This window comes from Manis pentadactyla, chromosome 15 (assembly GCF_030020395.1).
Source record: "Manis pentadactyla isolate mManPen7 chromosome 15, mManPen7.hap1, whole genome shotgun sequence".
Lineage (NCBI taxonomy): Eukaryota > Metazoa > Chordata > Mammalia > Pholidota > Manidae > Manis > Manis pentadactyla.
This window is the reverse complement of record NC_080033.1, coordinates 82,825,267-82,841,035: the sequence shown is the minus strand read 5'-3', so window position 1 is coordinate 82,841,035 and position 15,769 is coordinate 82,825,267. Positions and strand designations below refer to the sequence as shown.

Here is a 15,769-nt window from a genome sequence, read left to right as displayed (position 1 = left end):
AGAGGACTTGGGGTGTCCGGCCATCTGTGTACCCTAAGCCTGCAGCTCTGACCCCCACCTCCAGTGCCCCTCCCTGTCCCCAACTCTGCGGCCAGCCCTTGGCCCCTATGGCCCCACCTCCTTCCCCAGGCAACGATGGTTCACACTGCCCTCGTGCTGGTGGGTGATACAGATGCGGGCCTGGGCACGGGCAGGGTGCGTGCGAGCCTGGGGGCTGGGGGCTCCGGGCTGGTGGGCTCAGAGCCAAGTGGCAGACCTGAGGCACTGGTTCACTCCCATCTTTCCCAGGGGGGAGCTGTGTCCCCTCTTCAATCTGTGTGACCCATGGTCTGTGACCTGAGGCTAGCAATCTGGTTCACCAGGCTGAGACTTGGGGAGTCCTGGGAGCTCAGAGCAGAGCCGGGGTTCTCAGATCCACTGTGTCCACCAGAGTCCTGGTAAAGGTCAGGGCCAGTCCCATGCCAGCTCCCCTGGCAGTTGCTCCTCTGTCCCGGGCATGGGACCCCACCCACCACTAGGGACTGAGTGTGGCCCATGGCCCACACAGTGGGGTGCGGGGGGTGCCTGCCCACTTGCCCAAGGGGTGCACCTCTGAACCGGGAAAAGGGGAGCAGGCTGGGGATGTGCAGAACCTGGGAGGGCCCAGAGGGCAGCTGACTGTCCGGTGGCCCAGGTAGGGGGTCCCGGGCAGCCAGGGACCAAGCTAGAGGACATGGGGTGTCCGACCCAGGATGAACTGGAGGTTCATCTTCTGTGTTCAGAGGTTTTCAACTTCCTCATGAAGAGAGGGCACATTGGGCTTTCAGCAAGAAGTGAAGCTATTATAACTTTAGAATTGTGTAATTATACAGTGAAGTAGGAACTACTGTGTATAAAAGTATGCAGGCTTATATAAACTTGCACATGAGTATACATAAACTCTAACTAGGGGCCAGGCATTTAGTCCCCGTGCCTATGAAGCAGGGGCCTCTCTCCAGTGCAGGCAAGGACACGTGGCTGAGCAGGCACTGGACAGGTGGCCAAAGATGTCCTCACCCTGATGGCAGAACCTGTAAAAATGTCACTTTCCACTGCAAAGGGACCTTGTGGTGGGGAGGTGATCCTGGTTGTTTGGGAGGGGTGATGTGTTCACAGGAGCCTTGCAGAGCAGAGATGAGCTGGAGGCAGAGAACTGTGGCAAGAGGGGGAAATCAGAGAGGTTCCGGCATGTGAGGGGCCGACACGGGTGTGGGGGCACAGGCAGGAGGCCTCTGGGAGCGAAGGGGGGCCCTGGCTGACAGCGGAAAAGGGCACTTGGTCCTACCGCTGTGAGGACCTGGATTCTGACACCGACTGGATGAATGTGGAGCAGAGCCTCTTCTGAGTCAAAGAAGGAGCCTGCCCAGCTTATAGGGAGTGGCCTTGACTGACCAAGGACAGGGGACTGGGCCAGCCTGCTCAGATGCTGGCCCAGGGAAACAGTAAGATAATAAACTCACGTTGTTTGAGCCACTATGTGTGCAGTAGCGTGTTCTGGCGTCGGTACAGCAAGAACACACAGGCTGAGTAACTTGGCGACCCCAGCTGGTATTCACTGAGCACCCGCTTTGCTCTGTACACCGGGTCAGTCATATGTCTGCACTACCCAGCTCCCAGAGCTCCTGTGGCACAAAGGTCCCTGTTTTGAGTGGGAGTCAGGGTTACGTGGCAAGGGGACAACCAGGCGTCAGGCTGCAATGAGGGCCACACTCCCAAGGGTCAGGCTGCTGCAGAAGATGGGGGCCTGGACAGAGGGTGGACGCAGAAGGGAGTGAAAGAATGTCCAGGCGCTCCAGGGCTGGCCAGGAAGGAGAGGAAGCATACACCAGGCAATGGAGGTCATGTTCCTCATGGACGTGAACTGGGCACCTGAGGTCATCCAGTGGAGGGGCCAGTGGCAACAACAGTAAAGTGCTCCTGGGGGCCCAGACACTGACCTCACCCCTGTGGCCCCCACTTTACAAGCTGGGACCTGGAGGCTTGAGGCCAAGGGAACATGGCCAATATAGGTGGGGCCTGGCCAGGGGCCCAGTGACCACTGCAGGGCTCTCTCCCTATTCAAGCCTGGTCTGCAGGTTGGGAGAGAGGCCAGGTGCAGGCAGACCCTCCCTCCGGCCCTCCCCTCTAGTTCCTGGGTACCAGGCTCCTGCCAGGCTCTGTGGCTTCATGCTAAGCCCTTGTGGGGCTGCACACATCTCGGGGGCCAAAGCAATCCTGAAGTGGTGACACAGCATTAGGAGCCCCCCATGGAGCTGGGCAAACATCAGGGCAGATGGGTACAGGTCTCTGTGGGTGAGGAAGGGGTGGGACAGAGCGCCCCTTGGCCTGGGCGGGGAAGTAGTCCTTCCTCCGTCCTTAAAGTGTCCCCAGGGTCAGAGGGGATGAGGCGGGGGCCTGGAGCGTGGCATGTTGAGGAGTGACTGGCTGCCGCTAGGCTCAGCACCTGGTCTGGGGAGCAAACGTCACGGCCTGGGCCCAGGCTGAGCCCGCCCTCTGTGCAGGCCGCTCCCGCCCGGGTCGGGGGCCTTCTCTCGATGTTCCAGAGCCCAGTGTCCACCCCAGCCACACCAGAACAGTCATTCTAAAACTGCACTTTAAAGTCTTGGGTGCTCAATATGGATGAACAGACGGACAGACGGTAGATAGAAGAGACTGTGGGGCCCTGGCGCACCCACTGGCCCAGAGCCCTGCGCACCTGGCAGGATGGCTGGTGCTGGTCTTCAGGGAGCTGGGCTGGGGGCCTTGGCTGCAGCTCTGCCCAGGCCTCCCTCCAGGGCTGTCCCTGAGCTCCAAGCTCCCAGCTGCTGGGGTCTCATGCTGCCCAGCGGCTGCCTGTCCAGCAGCTCTGACGTGGGAATGCAGAATCAAGCCAGGCAGTGGCCCCAGGTCCACTGGACACGGTTTTCCGTGTCCTAGAGGTGACGTTCAGCCCCAGCTGGACTTGGCCCAGGCACCGGGGAAGGCCTGGGGTCCCAGTGGTTCCCGCCACGCCCACTGGCACCAGCAGGGGGCAGTGTGGCTCCAGGGAAGCCCTGCAGAGGTGATGGCCAGGGACTGGTCCCCCCACCTGCTGGCCTGGCGGTCCCAGGCCTGGGCTCAGGGCCCAGCTGGGCAGGGCCCTCCTGACCCCAACCTGGACACACCTGCTGCCACCTGCCCCAAGCTCCTTCAAAAACGGAGTCTCCCACCCCTCCCACGGCAGGGGACTTGCCTATGGAGGCTCCTTCTGCTCGGCCCTCCTACTCTCCCAGGAGGGATGGGGGCCCTGCTGGCCACAGGGTCGGCACAGACTGCTGCCCACAAGCACCCCGGAGACTCCTGCCCTCCCCTGCTGGCTCAGAGGTGCTGGGTGGAGTGCGAGCCAGAGAACAGAGGCCACGAGACCTCCAAGTACTGACAGCCCATTCCCGTGAGCACTTTCACCAAGACAGGCTGGGGCTAGGGCTGGGCGCCCACTCACCCTGAGACCCCAGGGCAGGGTGCAGGTCCCTCGTCTTCCTCATTCAGGGTCTCAGGGTGCTGAAGACCCAGAACACAGTGTGGGCAGCTCCCCTCTGAGCTGGGTAGGGAGGTGTGGAAAGCTGGAAGGGGAGGCACAGGCCTGAGACTTTTGGGGAGATTGCAGGGGGAACAAAGGTGGTGTGAGACCCCCTCGGGGCATGCATACCAGGCTGGTCGCCCATCACCTGGGTCTTTGCCCCCAGCTGGCCTGGCTTCAGCAGATGGAGCAGAGTGTGGAGGGGCTGTGGCCCAGGACGGGTCAGCAGGGCATGGCTTCCAAAGCTGCCTGGACCTGGAGCCCTCAGCTCTGATTTGGGGGTGAGACCCCATGGAGTGGCCCCAGGGAATCTGTCCCCTGCGTCGTCATGGCACTCGCCACCATAGGGCCCTTGTGGGCCTGCCCAGGCTGGCAGGGTGTGTCTGGGAGAAGCCGGCAGGACAGGCTCCAGGCAGATGAGGCCGCCTAGGGGGGCCGTGTGGGGCGGGTTGCAGCATGGGGTGGGCCCAGTGTCAGCAGGCAGCGAAGGCCCCAGAGGTCCAGCCATGCCACTGACTGCCGGCACCATTAACTTTCAATCAGCATCAAGAGGGCTGGTGACAAATCTGGGAGTGAAGAATCCCAGACAGCCTATAAATCCCATCGGTGACCATTCTGATGAGATCAGTTGCTGCGATCAGCAGTTTAGTTTGACGATGTTGGTGCTGCAGCTAATCTCGCCCCCCATTCTGCAGTAACTGTGGGCAGGAGAGGTGTTCACTCAGCACCCCCAGACGGGCCCTGCCCATGGGCAGGGTCTCTGCGGGGCCTGCTGTGTTTTCTGTTCAAGTGACAGGGCCCCGGGGAAAGATACGGGGGCCGCAGCCCTTCCGGATGGCCCTTCCCGTCCATACAGATGGGCCTGGGACAGAGAGGCCAGGACAGACCCACGCCCAGGTTGGTGCAGAACCTGGTGGGCAGCACAGAAGCCTCCCCACCACGTGCGGGATTGCAGGCCAGGCTGCAGCGCCTGTCGGACTTGGCCGCTGGGCCAGGGTGGTGGTGTCCGCGCGCCAGGAGGCCCAGGCCGTGCTGAGCAGAGCCAGGCTAACAGGCTCCCTGCCTCTGGGGAGAGTCAGCATGTTCCAGCCACTCTCACTGGCCCCGCTGCCGCCTGCTCCCTCGGGCGCTGGGGGCCGGCACACACCCGTCCCAGCGCAGGCAGGAGGGGCTGAGTTTAGGCCCCAAGTGCAGTGTGAGCCCAGGGGAGGTCCGGCCGCGTTCAGAGGCCAGGCGAACCAGTGGGGGTTTCTGTCTAAAGAGGGAAGCACGTGGGACATTCAGGGAACAGGGAGGATGCAGGACTCCCGGAGGCTCATCTGAGTGAGGCTGGCGCTGGCCGTTTGCACTCGTGTGGACTCGCCGTCGTGTCGAGGGGAAAGGCAGCCTTCACAGCGCTGGAGGAGCGAGTCCAGGGGACAGAACGGGGCAGGCTGGAGACCGGGCCAAGGGGCCCCGGGCCGAGCGCACGTCCTGTCTCCAGAGAGCTGGTCATTCAAGTGTGAGGAGGAAATACGGCCTTGGCTGTACAAAGGTCATGCATAGGGAGCCTTAGGAAAACTAGCACAGACCGTTTTACAGCATGAAATTGGTTGTGGCGAGAAGTCGATCAAATGTCCATTAATGACCAGCCATAAAAACAAAGCCTATTTATTACTTCTTGTGTCTACAACCGAACCGAAAACCTCTAAGGAAGCATGCCCAGCTGGGATGGGGCAGGTTCGCCCTGGCTGCCGGGTCCGTGCACTGCGTGGCCATGAGCTCAGCCCGCGTGGCATGCTCACAGAGACGGACGCTGGGACCCCCAGGATCTGGGGGTGCAGGATTAACCTCAGTATTAATCCCGGGCAAAATGAAGCCCGAGGGACAAACATGAACGGGGTAGAGATGCTCAACAACAGCCCATCAGACACACGGAACAGCTGTGAGCCTGAGCACAGGGCGCCAACCTGCGCCGGGAAGGCGGCTGGCGCTGCTGCCAGTGACGCGGGTTCCGAGGCCAGGCAGGCCGAGCTCTGGGGCCCAGGGGCACTGAGATACCTCAGTGGCCAGTTTACTCACAGATCCTTTCCCATCACCCCCAACCCCACCCCGACTCTGAGACGGGGCTGCCCAGGGCACCCGAAGAGCCTTAGATCTCAAAGAACTGAAGTTGCAGGGTGGCGTCTTGGTGACTGGGTGGGTGGCGGCAGGAGGATGGGAAAGGGAAATGTGCCCCCAGATCACTACTGGGCAAGAGGCCAAGGCACAGTGAGACCGACCGAGGGGCAGTGGGGGGCCGCGTGGCAAGGCCCCAGTGACGCTCAGGTGGCCCCGAGGACTTGGGGGCAGCCGGTGAGGGGGGTTCCATGGAAGGCGCCAGAGAAAGGGCACCAGCGTGAACCTGGGAGGGCGGGACAGGGAAAGGCGGGCACAGCGGGGATGAGCCAGCAGTTCAGCAGGTGCTCCAACAGACAGATGTGAGCCCAGCGCTGAGACGGGAAGTCACATGGTAGGGCTGGGAGCAGCTACACGCCAAGAAATCCACAGCCCCGGTGAAACGCGCGGTTTCACGGAGCCACAGGAGCCGGGGCACCACCAAGGAGTGAGTCTCGAGTAAAGCAGGAACCATTAAAGAGACGGGATCGGAGGTCGGAGGCACCTCCACCCCGCAAGCCCTGACGGCCTCGGGGGATGGTGACACCAGCCTTCAGAATCCTAAATGAAATGCTGGCCTGGGCCCCACACCCAGGGCCCTGGGCGAGAGGCAGACTGGAATCCAGAATTTTTCAGCTGTTTGAAGGCACGTTTGCCATGCAATGTGTTACGGCCTCGGGATCTGGGTGGCACCTGGGACCCTCACATGAAGCGTGGTCCAGAAGTCCTCCACAGGCTCATGTCCGTCTGTCTGCTGTCTTAGTCTGTCCAGGCTGCCTTGGCAAAACACCATGGGGCTTATAAACAACAACACTGGCTGCTCACAGCTCTGGGGCGGCGGGGGGCCGGACACACAGGCCCCAGCGCGTTGGGCGTGTGGTGAGGGCTCCTGGCTTACAGGCAGCGTCGCTTTGTGCTCTCACATTGGAGAAGGGGCGAGGGAGCCGCGGCAGCTCTGATGAGGGCAGGAGCCCTGCTCACGGGGCTCTGCTCACGACCCGATCGCCTCCCAGCACTGTCACATCGGGGGTAAATCTCAACACGGCATTTTGGGGGGGGACATAGATACTTAGTCCATAGCCTCTGCCGAATGAGTTTACCACAAACATTAAAAACTTAACACAAGACAAACAGCTTTGGTTTTCACAGCTTTCCGGGTTTTGGAATTGTAGGTAAAACCCATGTGCTGGATCAGTAATCACATTAAATGGAGAATGATTCAGCACCCCCTTCCCGGCCACACTGACCATGCAGGGTTCATGCTGGGTCATGAGTGTGTGGTGACATCAGAAAATCGTCAGTACTCCATAGTAACGGATTCAGGATGGAAAGGATGGTCAATTTAAAAGAAAATAAAAACTTCAGTACAATTTAGCACTCATTCACAGAACATCTTAACAACTGGAGGCAGTAACACGAGCTGGTCGGAAGCTGGCCTGTTCGCCTGTGCTCACCTGGGGATCTGGGCAGCGGCTCTGGAGCAGCCCCGCAGCCTGAGAGAGGACAGGTGGCCACCACCTTCCCCCTGGTTGTCGTCTGCCTGGAGATTTCAGCAAAGCACCAAGAGGAAGAGGAGACGGGAAGCAGAAGGCTGAGCAGGGCAGGAGGAGACGCATGGGGCCGGCGCTGACGGCCCACAGGAGACCCAGGGGACCCGGCCACACCCGGCCACCCAGCCCCGACACACACATCATCTCAACGATCAACTAAAAAATGAAATAAAAAGCTCCATTCAGTTTCCAACAAAAACTGTAAAGTACCTGGAGCTGAACGTTTCCAAAGACGTGCACGGTTATTGTAGAGAAAACTGCAAAACACGAAGCCCGAAGAAATGCGGAGCGGGGTCACCGTTCATGGGCCGGAGAGAGCAGTTTTGTAAAGATGTCAAATCTCACCAGATTAATTAATCTACAAGTTGAATCACCTCTACAAAAACCCCAATGAGGCTTTTGAAGAGGAACTTGAAGCTGCTCTTAAAATCCAGATGTAAGAACAAGGGGCCAAGATCAGCCTAGACTGCTCGCAAGGACATGCGGGTGGGTGCCTCACCCTGACAGACATCAGACAGGAAATCAGCGGCAGAGCCTGGAAAAGAGGTGAATGGGCTGGGAAGGAAGGGGCAGCGCGGAGCACACCTGACGCTTGGGCGTGGAGGGAGGCTGTGCAGTGCGGCCGGGAGAGACCCGAGTCCGAGAACCATGCTGGGAACACAAACTATTCCATAAAGGAAAATTAGGGCTTTTCGCACCACAAGAGAAAATAAATTTCCAGCAAATTAAGGTTTAAATGAGAAAAGCAAAGCTTTGTATTTTTTAGAACAAGTGGGAAATGTATTTAAGAGCTTCAAGTAGCAAAGGAGTTTTTAGACATGAAAACTTCAAGCCATAAAAAAGATTAATGTCTCTGAATAAAATATTAAAATCCTACACATCAACAGGTATTAAATGAAGTAAGAGGCAAACCACACAACCGAAGTGGAATCAGGGAAAATCACCAAGAGTCCAGAAAACGGGCAAAGAGCATGAACAGGGAGTTCACAGAGCAGCAGACCCCAATGTCCAGTAAATATGCAGAATACCCCCAGGGAGCTGGTAGTCATGGAAACAGCGGTGAGGATTCTGCCCACTGTGCTGGCAGGTGTCTCCCCTGCTGGAGGCCACAGGCGCGGCCTCTTCGGGAAGAATGGGGCCGTATCTAGAAACTTGGAGACCGGTGCCTACAATCCCGCAATTCCACAACCGGGAGTATTTTGTGGATGAGCTCTTGCTCAGGTGCCAAAGGGGTGACATACATGGAGGGCAGCTTTGCCCACGAAGGTGACACACAGGAACAGCGGTGGGTGGGGGGGTGGACTTCACACTGCGAATCCAGGATAAGCTGAACAGGAAGCTCTGATGTATCTGCCAGCCCAGAAGGCACACAGCACACTCACTCCCATGTCCAGATGTGGCCACCCACGCAGTCCCGACTGCGGGTGGCTCCCCAGAGGGACAGGGTGAAACTTGGGATGTACAGTGTAGTTCTTGGGAAGCTGGAGCCGGGAGGGCAGTGTTACCACCTGTTACTCTGCCCTAAGGCTGACGCGAGCCCTGAATGGGCTCTTAACCCGTGTACACATCGCTGTTCTGGGGATGGGAGGGGCTGGGGGCCCACATGCAGGCTCCCGTGCAGGCTGGGGGTGCCCCGCAGGCCTGACCTACTGGTTAGGGAGCACGGGGTGCCCTGCTCAAGCCTTGTGCCAGCTGCTGCCAGCCCTGAGCACTCCGGTCCTGCTCCAACCATCACTGACCGGGGAGCCTAGAGGCAGCTGACACTGACAGGAGTCTTCAGAGCCCAGATCTGCATTGTCTGTGGACACTTACATGTGCATAGTATGTGCAGTTAGTTATATATGTGCCCATGTCCCTGTGTCCATACATCTGGGGTGTGCACTGTACATGCACGTCCATGTCCACATATGTGCACGTGTGTTTGTACAGCCAACTGGCTGGGGTGGTGTGTCTTCTAAGACTCGGCTCTTCCCCGTCGAGGCAGGTGCTGACGGGCATGTCCCCAACACATTAAGGATGCTGTTGTTTTAATAGCTTTACTGCGTGATGCGGAAGGGTTGGCAGGCTGGGATGAGCAAATTGATGACTTAATGGCCTGTAGCCATTACAGAGTAATTGCATGGCTGTGTGTACGAGCAGGCTGTCAAGGGCGGCGTGCGTGGCAAGCTGATGAGAGTGGCAGAATGGTGCTGGGGAGAGGGCTGGGGTGGGGCAAGGCTGCCATGAGGAGGGACAGCAAACAGGCTGGGCCTGCTGCTGCATATCCCCATGCAGGCAGGGGATGCCCAGAAGCCTGCACGCACACCCACAGACATGAGTGCATGTGGGTACCTGGCCCATTTACATTCGCTCGCCCGCCGGGAGCTACCTTCTAGCATGTGACTTCCACTGAGCCCTTCTCCTGCCCTTGGGCGTCTTCACAAAGGAGGTCACAGGCCCCAAGAGGTGCTCGGCTGGCATGACCTTGGGGTCTGGCCACCCACCTCGATGGCTCCCTGAGGAATGGCCCCTGATCTGCGCCCCAGAAGAGAGAGGGCGGTGGTCTTCAGGAGGGGGAGGTGAGCAGGGGAGACTTGGCGTGGGTGTGCTGTGACTGTGAGGACAGGGCAGAGGGGACACGGGGTTGCCTGTGATTCAGAGACGAACCCAGGCTGCACAGGCCTTGCTCTCACCCCATTCCCATCGTGCCCACCTCTATTCCTTCTAGTGGGAAGGCGATGCTGGCTCCTGGGCGCCCAGCCCTGGGGCGCCCTGGTTGCACGGGTAGAACTGCCTGATGAGTTCCTTCTTGTTGACCTTCCCCATCTGGTTCCGCGGGATCGTCTCCACCAGCAGCAGCTCCGAAGGCACAGCGTACGGGGCCATGACGCCTCTGCGGGGACAGGTACAGCGTGAGCAGCAGGGACGGGCACGCCTCAGCGCAGGGAGCCCGGCTGTACCCACTCGGGGCTGGGCCCTGGGCCTCGGCCAGAGCTGGCCCCACTCCACAGTGGGGAGCGCTCCTCCTGCAGGGGAGCCCTGACCCAGGCTCTTGTCTGCGGGTCCAGGAGCCGCCCCGCACCCCACACTCCCAAGGGGTGCTGAGTCAGCAGTGCATTCTGTGAGGGCCACAGTGGCCTCCACTGCCACCCGCTTCCACTCCGGGGACCACACCCCAGGCTGCAGGCACTGGCTCCCCGAGGCCACCTCCAAGCACAGGACCGCTGCCTTAAGGGCCGTGTCCCTTAGCAAGGAAGCGGCAGGACGCAGAAGGCCGCGTGTGGTGGTGGGGAAGGCCAGACGACTGCAGCACGCCTGCCCGGCACACACCAGCTCCCGGCCTCCTGGGCTGCCGACAAGCATCAGGCTAGGCAGAGTGACACAGGCAGGCAGGAACAGGACACAGGCGCCCGGCATCTGTCCAGGGCTCCGAAGTGTGCGCAGCCTCCCGTCTGAGGCCTCGGCCGTTGAGACTGTGCCGTAGCACAGAGCTGGCAAGGGGGGGTGGCAGAGAAACCCCAAGTCTCGGCCTCAGCAGCAGGGCTCACGAATGAACACACACCTAATCTGCCCTCAGGCAGTGGCTGCCAGCAATGCCACGCTGAACGCAGTGGTACCTCTGGGCGGCTGAGCCACACGCAGCCTGCCGCAGGTCAAAGGGCACAGCGCTGCTCCCACACAGGGACTTGGTGCAGGCTTCTGGCTTGCGATGGGGAGGACACCACTGCCTGTGGTCCCTGCAGCTGCTGGAAATGGCCAGCTGCTCACTGGGGGCCGGCCTGGACTTTGCTGGAACTGGCCCTCAGGACTGGCCCCGTGGCCCTGACACTGTGGCAGGATGAGCCCCCAAGGGCCCAACACCCCGCCTGCTGCTAGACGAGGCTGCCTGAGGTCCCGGCCCGGCTGCCAACGCGGCATCTCCACGGCATCTGGGCGGCGTGATCATCGGCGGCGGCTCTTCACATGTCCCCCTGGCTGTGCCAGCACCAAGCTGGGCCAGGGCCCAGAGAGGAGGGCAGAGTGAGTCTGGGGGCACAGTCTGGGCCGCTCCCCCAGTGCATGAGAAGGCAGTGGAGCCCTGTTTTTCCATAAGGAAAAACCCGTCAGTCTAGAGTCTCATATCCAGAGGAGGTGCCCTTCTGAAATGCAGGCAGAATTAAAGACGTTTCCGGAGTTCGTCTCCAGGAGGCCTGCGCCCGGGACATGAGGCGAATCCAGAGCCAGGGCCAGGCCGAGGGAGGCACAGGTGGGGGATACACGCCATTTTCCTACTGGACTCAGACAAGTGACCGAGAAGATCGAGTGCAGTGTGGGGTTCTAACAGACGTGGCCAGCGCGGAGCAGCGGCAGGTGGGCGGGGCGGCGGGCACGTCAGAGTGGCCTGTCACAGACCCCAGCTTGGTAACCCCGGCCAGGGAGCAAGAGCCGGAAAGGTGAAAACCCATCTGAAAGGCTGTGACGGATGCGGGCCGGGGCCGGGGCGCTGCCATTTCTGACAGGCGGTCCTTTTGGGAAGGGGGTTCTGCCTGCAGGTCCTGCAGAAGTAAGGGCCTCAGGAGCCACCTGGTTCTCCAAAGGGGCCCAGCTGAGCAGCCGCCCCGTGACGCCTGGAGCAGCTCCACGGCAGAGCAGGGTGTCGGACGGGAATCCAGCAAAGTCGAGCTGTTTGTTAAAAGCAAGCTTCCCATGGAAAAATCCTCACGGATGGTGGAGGCCTTACTTCCGGCACTCGGCTCCTATTACCTCCTCCCTCAGAGGAGGGCTGGCGGGGGGAGGCTGGACGGGGCGCTCAGCCAACGACCGTCAGGCACCCAGAGCGACCAGGGGCCGACACTGCGGCTCATTCCTCAGCTTTCCCCGCTGCGTAAGGCCCACGTGGGCCATTTCAACTTGGCATTTTGGGGCATGGAAGGGTGGTGTGGGTCGTCCATGACCCAGACCCTGAGGATGTGGTGACATTACCCAGCTCCAAAGCCACGCTACCCTCGGCTGGGACTGTGCTTCCCCCAGACCCCCACTGGGAGCACAGCACAGAGGAGGGGAGCAGAGGATGTGAGCAAACATCCTGGGAGAGGAAAAAAATGGGAGCAAAAGGAAGACATTTAAGACCTTTAAGAAAGACCCCAAATGGCAGTGAACAAGACACAGGAAGAAGGGCAGGCGAGGCCCCTCTCCCTGCCCCAGGGTAGGCCCTGGCCTGGAAGAGAAGGCCCCTGGCCCCTCCACGGGGTGGGTGGCCCCGTGTCACCACCCAGTGGCCGCCGGAGGGGAGGACACAAAGGCCGGACGCTGGCCTCGATCTGGGGCAGGCCCCATGGAGGCCACCAAACCCTGCCCTCCAAGAAGCCTGGCACCAGGGCCCCCAAGCCTGGACACAGTGCACCCACCTCAGGGGCACAGGCCAAACCGGACAGCGCAGCCCCTGCCAGGTCCTGGGCCAGAGCCTGACCTGGACTTGGGAGGGACAGACACGCGACGTGGGGCAGGAGGAGTGCCTGGCGATGGGCCCCACACCTGAGTACGGCCAGCAGCTAAGAGGGGATGGGGAGGTGGCCCGAACACTCCCCGGCAGACAGCTCAGCACAAGCTCTTGCACAGGATTTGCATTTTCTTCTTTTTGACATAGTGACTGTTTAATCAAAGCAGCAGCCAGCAAACGGAAGCCGCCTTGCCTTTGTTAAGCTCCGACTGCGATTCGAAAATCCAGGGTAATCACCCAGCTGTGCTGCCCCGTGTAACAAGGGCTCCTACTGTTTGTGAAATCATGTTAGACGGGCCAAAAATATCTCCAGCTCTTGGAGGAGGCGAGTCAGGGTGGGGGTGGGGGGAGAACATTCCTGGGTTTGAGATGAAGACTTTGGAGCTGTTACTAACGGCCTCCCTTCTGAGCGCGCCGGGGTGCTGGACCAGCATCCACCATGCCTCCTCCTGTCCTGTCTGGCCTTTGACAAGGATGGGGACTCAGGCTTGGCCCTGGGATGGACCAACAGGTGCTGTGGGCACGGGGAGGGGCCTGTGGGTCATGGGAGGCTTAGGGTTCAGCCAAGGCAGGGAGATGCAGGGAGACCCCTGGCCTCGGCCCCAGGCAGTGAGCACCCCAAGGGCACGTGCAAGCTCCCTGCAACCAGCACCCATGGGCCGGGCACAGCCAATGGCAGGTGTGTGTGGCCTTCCAGGAGCAGGCAGGAAGGAGCTCTGCAGATTGTCTAGCCCGGTGCCCTGGCCAACAAGTCTTTCCAGACCTGGGAGAGGATCAAGCTGCTCACGACAGGGGACCCCGCCCCGGAGCACGTGCTTCTGCCAGTGTCCTCTGGCAGGCAGGGTGGCCCCATCTGCCTCTCAGTGTCCACGGCCTTGAGTGATGGGTAAGGACTGGGCCATCTCTGCCCCTCTGCCACCAGAGCTTCCCAGTGGGGGTCGGCCTCGTGTTAGCACCATGCTGCTGATGGCCTGGGCACCCAGCCCCCGAGATCACGACGGCAAGACCCAGACCTCTAGCCATCCTCCTCTGACCCCACTACCCCTGCCCAGCCCTTACCGTGCCCATGCTTTGAGCTCCTGGTGGGACAGTGAGTGTCCCTCTGGAAGGGCCACGACCGCAGTGACCCGCTGGCCCCATGTCACGTCTGGAACACCGACCACAGCCACATCTGTGGACAGAAGAACAAGGTGTGGCATCTTGAAAATGCACAATGACCACTGCATGTTGATTAGTAGTAGAATGCGTGGGCCATGCCTGGGACACAGGGTTCCTGCAGCAGGTCCTGGGAGAAGCCTGGCTCAGTGGCCCGGGAGCACACGGTCCTAGAAATGGTGTCTGGAGGGGACCAGGGAGTGGGCCGGGCCCCCCACCCCTGCCCAGGGGAGAGTCGCTGGTAAGGTGGCAGGGGTGGTGGTGGTAAAAAGCCCAGAAGGCTCCACCTCCAGGCCTGCAGGCTCCCCCAGACAGGCCACGGAGCATCCTGGCAAACAGCCAGGCCTGGCTCCAGGGGAGCCGCCTGTCCTGATCCTAGGTCTTCAAAGCCTGTGCCCGAGAGCAGCAGATCAGGGTGGCCCCGCTTCTTGGACCAGCACCTGCAGCCCACAGCACTCACAGGGCCTCTGCGCTCCCGTCAGGAGCTCTGGCAGGCACAGTGCCGGGACCGCCACCCCCAGCACGCTGCCACTCCTGAGCACAGGGGCGGTGCTGCGGCCCGCGGCATGCAGGGACTGACTGGGGTGCGGGCGGGGCGGGCAAGGCCCAGCTGTGTGGTGCCCTGATGCTGGGTCACCTGGTGTCCGTGCTGCCTACAATCTGTCAGAGGGAGACACGTCCCAGGGGCCCGGTCTGCCCGAGAGGCTCAGGGCACCGTGCCCGGCCCTCACCTGCGATGCTGGGGTGGGCCAGCAGCAGCCGCTCCACCTCCAGGGCGCTGACCTTGTAGCCGCCACTCTTGATGATGTCCACTGACGTGCGGCCCCGGATCCAGTAACTGCCGTCCTTGAACACAGCTGTGTCACCTGGGGACAGGGCTCTGTGAGTCCAGCACCCGCGGCCTGGCGTGCTTTGGGTGAGTGCAGCGCCCCCATGCTGGGTGCTTCTGGTCCGGCGGCGGCGGTGGAGGGGGCTTTTGGGGACAAGGCAGCAAGCACAAAGTTCAATGGCTGTGCGCTCAGCCCGTGGGACTGACGCTGGAAGAGCCCCTCTGGCTGTGTCCTTATGTGGCCAGCAGCACCCCAGTGGACAGATGGGGGGCCACTGCAAAAACTAGGGCTTGGAGGTGTGCTGGTGGGAGGCTGGTGCCACCACCACCTAGGCAGGCATCCCTTTTGCTGTTTCGGCCCATGCAAAGGAGCACACACACCGAACTGGCCTCCGGTGTCCAGCGAGGCCTGGCCACAGAGGGCCCTGGTGGGCAGCACGTGGAGTCACACAAGGTCTCTGACGGGGGGGGGGACTCCCTTCTCTTTCCCACTGACCACTGTGCCTTCCCACCTTGCTCCTCCTGGACACCAGCCCAGGCGGGCCGCCCCAGCTGAGACCACCCACACCTTTCTCAGGGGGTCCTGGGCACCGGGAGGGTCATCCAGGCACCACCTGGCATGAGGAGGGTACAGGACAGAGGGTGCCACAGGGTCTGGGCTCCAGCCTGGGGCGTCCGGGGCGCGGGTGAGGTGGGCCTGAGTGCGCACGCGGGGACGCCCCCACCCTGCCCAGAAGCAGTGCTGGGGCTCGCCGGGCTGCTCCCCCATGCGCAAGGCAGGCAGTTACCAGCTGGAATAAAGCACCGACCTTTCCTCACACATCACGCCCTCCGCCTGGGGAGGCGCACCCACACCTCGCAGCTCCTCTCCACCTGCCGTGCAGGCCGCTCTTTGGTTAAACGAGATGACGGGTGTGCTCAAACGGCTGCGGTCTGTTCATGGTTTTGCACGAAGGCCTGGCCCTGTGGGCACGGGCTGCGTGTGGCAAGCTCCCCTGCACCCTCAGGAGGCAGAAGCAACGAGAGGCTCTGGGAAGGTGTGTCACGCCCCTGGGACAGCCTGGCTTGGCAGGCAGCAGGCAGGT

General features: G+C 61.2%; 1 protein-coding gene across 6 annotated transcripts in view; it reads right to left on the bottom strand.

Moving 5' to 3' along the window:
* Positions 1 to 7,057: 7,057 nt before the first annotated feature.
* Positions 7,058 to 15,769, bottom strand: part of ACSF3 (acyl-CoA synthetase family member 3) — a 58,904-nt gene continuing 50,192 nt past the window's right edge. For 3 of the 6 annotated variants that reach the window (XM_036924268.2, XM_036924269.2, XM_036924265.2), the window contains exons 8-11: positions 14,587 to 14,721; positions 13,760 to 13,871; positions 9,935 to 10,114; positions 7,058 to 7,398 (exon numbers count right to left, since the gene is read on the bottom strand). In XM_036924268.2, coding sequence (XP_036780163.2) covers positions 9,946 to 10,114; positions 13,760 to 13,871; positions 14,587 to 14,721 — 416 coding nt within the window. In that variant the 3' untranslated portion in view covers positions 7,058 to 7,398; positions 9,935 to 9,945. The other 3 variants (XR_008993985.1, XM_057492763.1, XM_057492764.1) reach the window with 3 other exon arrangements.